The sequence below is a fragment of the Chelonia mydas genome, chromosome 1 (assembly GCF_015237465.2).
Source record: "Chelonia mydas isolate rCheMyd1 chromosome 1, rCheMyd1.pri.v2, whole genome shotgun sequence".
NCBI lineage: Eukaryota > Metazoa > Chordata > Testudines > Cheloniidae > Chelonia > Chelonia mydas.
In genome coordinates, this window is record NC_057849.1 from 7,582,211 (window position 1) to 7,586,692 (window position 4,482).

General features: G+C 50.8%; 1 protein-coding gene across 1 annotated transcript; it reads right to left on the reverse strand.

Annotated features, from left to right (window-relative positions):
- Positions 1 to 2,386: 2,386 nt before the first annotated feature.
- Positions 2,387 to 3,349, reverse strand: LOC119565186 (olfactory receptor 52K1-like). The gene has a single exon (XM_037889642.1). The coding sequence runs from the start codon at positions 3,347 to 3,349 to the stop codon at positions 2,387 to 2,389; it is 963 nt and encodes a 320-aa protein (XP_037745570.1).
- Between the last annotated feature and the right edge of the window lie 1,133 nt (positions 3,350 to 4,482).

Genomic DNA, 4,482 nt, shown 5'->3' on the forward strand with positions numbered 1-4,482 from the left:
GCCCCGGAAAAAAGGAAGGCCTCAGGAGCCCCCAGTGCTGGGCAGAGGGACGCACTGGTGCCAGGCCAGGCTGTTACCTATGTTGGTCCAAATCACAACATTGGCCAGGTGGAAACAGAGTGGCACGGCCCAGCCCCAGTCCCTGGGGGGCAGCAGGGCTGAGACTCTGGGGGCCCAACAGCCATGGATCAGGGGATGCGGGGGCTTGGAGCAGGAAAAGCCATGAACCCTCCAGCTACCTGGGAACCACTTCCTCTCGGGGCCGGCCCCTTCTCCTCCCCCACCCCCGGCAGCTCCACTTTGCCCTCTGCCACCCACCGGAGATGCTGTATTCCCCCGGCCATCGCCGGACACCACCCCACCAGCAGGGGGCTGGGGCCGGCTCCTGGCACAGGACTCCTCATCACTGTCTGCTTCCCAGTTGTACATGGCAGTGCCGGGTGCCTTGTGACTGGGAGGGGACCTGCCCAGGGTGGGGGCTGTGACTCGATCTGTTCAGTGGGGTGGCTGAAACTTTGCAGTTTGAGGGGCAGCACCCCCATTGTCCTCCAAACTCCACCCATGCCCCCCTTGCACTATGGGGAAAGGGCGTCAGCTGGGGGTGGGGCGCCATGGTGGAGCTATGTCATGGAGAGCTGAGGAACCGTTTCTCTTTATGCTACCCCACAGGGTGACAGAAAACAGAAGTTTTCCAGGAAAATGGGCCATAGGATCTCTGCAGTGATATCTCTGGGTGTGATTCAAACTGTCTGGAACTGTTGATCAATTGTATCGTTTCACCACACTTTGGTTCATTATTTTGTTATGAAATATCCTCAAGAGCCCAAATAACCAATGTCAGTCAGGTTTATTAATATGGTGCAGGGAACAGGTTCGATACGATACCAATCTCTAAAGAGCCATGCCGTGCAGCGATACGGCATTCACCTTACCTTGACGGTGCCCTCCCACAGTTCCTAAATGCATACTAGTATCTATGTGGTGCCCATAATACATATTATTAATGTGATATATATCTATATGCTGTACAATATATATTAGGCAACAGGAACAAAGGTGATAGCAAAGCAGACCAAGACTTTTTCCTGAGTATTTTATTGATCTACACACACACACACACACACACACACACACACACAAAGTACTCTGTTTCATTTATTTATTGTCAGTATCAGAAAGTGGACTCTGAATACTTTGTGCCTGAGGTTAGATGTCCGTTCACCCTCTGCCCTGGTTCTTGCCATGCAGACGGAAAGCAGAAGACCAGAAGTCCGAAGCACAGACATGTTTATCCAAGCAAACACATCCATAGCTTTACACGCCGGCAGAGTCTGTTCCCCAGTGTTCTGTTCCCAGCTGTGACACCGCAAAGGGTTTACTCCATGTCCCCCTTCCCAGCTTTGATGGCGCAGGCCTTACCTGTGTCCCTGTTCCTCATTCCCCACCTCCATTCCCCATTCCCCATTCCCTATTCCCCATTCCCCGCTGCTCCTCCTTAGCAGGCCCAAATATACCTGCAGCGCATGCCCCTAGTTAGACCCCTTACAACTTAGGGTCATGTTCCATTTCGGAGGGTTGTGAGTCTAGGGTCTTCATCCCACCCCTCTTGTACCGCATGGGAGGGGTAAGGAGTGAGGTTGTGTTCTGGCCAAGGCCAGCCCTTTCTTCGGTTTTTAGTGTTTCTTATGCCTCCCTCACCTCCACCCCGCAACCTCTCTTGCCCATCCTAACTGGTTGCTTGACCTTGCCTTGAGATAAGGAGTTGAGGCCGTCTTTAAGTGTGTGCTCAGATATGACATTCCCACCATGCCCAGTAACACTTTAGCTGAGTCCCTTATCTTTTCCCATTGTACTAAAAGCCCCATCTGGTGGGGAATGCAACACACAGTGTCTTTGTTCATTGTTCTTCACACATATTAATATAAGATATAAGAGTATCAAAAAGTCAACTCCAAAATTCTATCTCAGGCTGACAAACAAGCCTAAATGCTAACATCTGAGATCACTCTGGTGAGGATTTGGGGAATTTTGAAGTGCACTTTCAGGCAGATCCAGCCTTCCTCACGCCCCTCTCTCGACCTGGTGCATTGTGCTGCTGTGCGGTAGGCCAGATTCCAGCAAAGAAAAAGAAGGTGCAAGGAGCCTTCACACTCCTTTTCACACTCCACACACGGTGCCGAGTGAGGACAAGGTCATGGCCAAGATCCCCTTCCGGTCAGCAGCGCTAAGCTCGTGCAGGGGACGGTGTACGGCTCCCTGTGAATCAGAGGTGGGGTTCCCATCCCAGCGTACACAAAGCCCGCAAAACCATTCTGTCTAAGTTACTCAGAAAACCTCTCCTGCATCCTCTGCTTCCTGATTGCTCAGCAGCCCCCTCCTGCTCAGCCTAGAAGCTTTTCCCTCGGAACAGGAGAAGCACCCGGTCACGAATCTGTTTGGTTTTCACACCGTACACGATGGGATTCATCATGGGAGGAAAGAGGAGGTAGAAATTAGCCAGCAGGATGTGTACGTGTGGGGCGACATGGCGCCCAAACCTGTGTATTGTTGAGGAGAGGACCACAGGGATGTAGAATACTAAGATGGTGCAAAGGTGGGAGCCACAGGTGCCGAAAGCTTTGAGCTGCTCTTCCTTGGATGCCAGGCTTAAGACAGCCCTTAGGATGTTGACATACGATAGGGAGATGAACATCAGATCCAGCCCCACAATGAAGACAGTTACGATGATCCCATAGACATTATTGACCCTGGTGTTGGCACAGGCCAGCTTCACCACGGCCATGTGCTCGCAGTAGCAATGGGAGACAATGTGGGACCCGCAGTAGGGCAACCTCCTGAGGAGGAAGGGCAGAGGGACCGTTAGCAGAACAGCTCGGGCCAAAGCTGCCAGCCCGATCTTTGCTATCACTGAATTGGTCAGGATGGTGGAGTATCTCAGGGGGTTGCAGATGGCCACGTACCTGTCGAAGGCCATGGCCAGCAGCAGAGTAGACTCCAGGGTGGAGAACGAGTGAAGGAAAAACATCTGCACCAGACAGGCGTTAAAGCTGATCTCCCTGGAATTAAACCAGAAGATGCTCAGTATTTTCGGCACGGTGGTTGTGGATAAAACCAGGTCGATGACGGCCAGCATGGCGAGGAAATAGAACATGGGCTTGTGTAAGGAGGGCTCTGTCTTGATAACATACAAGAGGGTGAAGTTTCCTAGAAGGGCCACGGTGAACATTGAGCAGAAGGGGATGGAGATCCAGGGGTGCAGAGCTTCCAGCCCTGGGATGCCTGTCAGGAAGAACACTGATGGATCAGAGCCTGTGCCGTTAGGAGCTGACAGGTTGCCCTGCAGGACCATCCTCTGCAAGTTTCACAACAACGTCTGTCCTGTCAATAAAACATATCACATGGGATGAACAGATACTGTACACGTATGAGATGCCACACACCACTCTGGCTCACGGGGTGCAACTCCTGTGGGAATGAATGACAAGGTCTGGAGCTGATAGAAACATTGATTGGGTGGTAAATATCGAGGAGCTCAGATTAACGAAAGCCTGGATCCAGGGGTGTAAGGACAAAGTGATAAGATATCAGCTACTCCAGGGCTCTTGAATCTGGCAGGCAAAGGCAAAACAAGTGCTAGTGGCTGGAAGTTGAAGCCTTCAGAGTGCAAACTGTGAATAAGATGCAACTGTGCTACTGGAACTAAGATGGAATTAACCAGTTCAAGAGAACCCTCACATGCTTAGTAACTTCCCCGGGGCTCAGGGTCTTTCAATAGAGATTGGATGTTCTCAGAGAGATGTACTAGCTTAACCACAAGTTACTGGGCTGCATGCAGGAATCATCGGGTGGATTCTTTGGCCTGTGATATTCATAGATTCATAGATATTAAAGTCAGAAGGGACCATTATGATCATCTAGTCCGACCTCCTGCACAACGCAGGCCACAGAATCTCACCCACCCCCTCCTGCTCTCACCTATGTCTGAGCTATTGAAGTCCTCAAATCGTGGTTTAAAGACTTCAAGGAGCAGAGAATCCTTCAGCAAGTGACCCGTGCCCCATGCTACCGAGGAAGGCGAAAAAACTCCAGGGCCTCTTCCAATCTGCCCTGGAGGAAAATTCCTTCCCGACCCCAAATATGGCGATCAGCTAAACCCTGAGCATATGGGCAAGATTCAACAGCCAGATACCCAGGAAAGAATTCTCTGTCGTAACTCAGATTCCACCCCATCTAACATCCCATCATAGGCCATTGGGCCTATTTACCATGAATATTGAAAGATCAATTAATTGCCAAAACCATGTTATCCCATCATACCATCTCCTCCATAAACTTATCGAGTTTCATCTTAAAGCCAAATAGGTCTTTTGCCCCCACTGCTTCCCTTGGAAGGCTCTTCCAAAACTTCACTCCTCTGATGGTTAGAAACCGTTGTCTAATTTCAAGTCTAAACTTCCCAATGCAGGAGGTCAGGCTAGATGG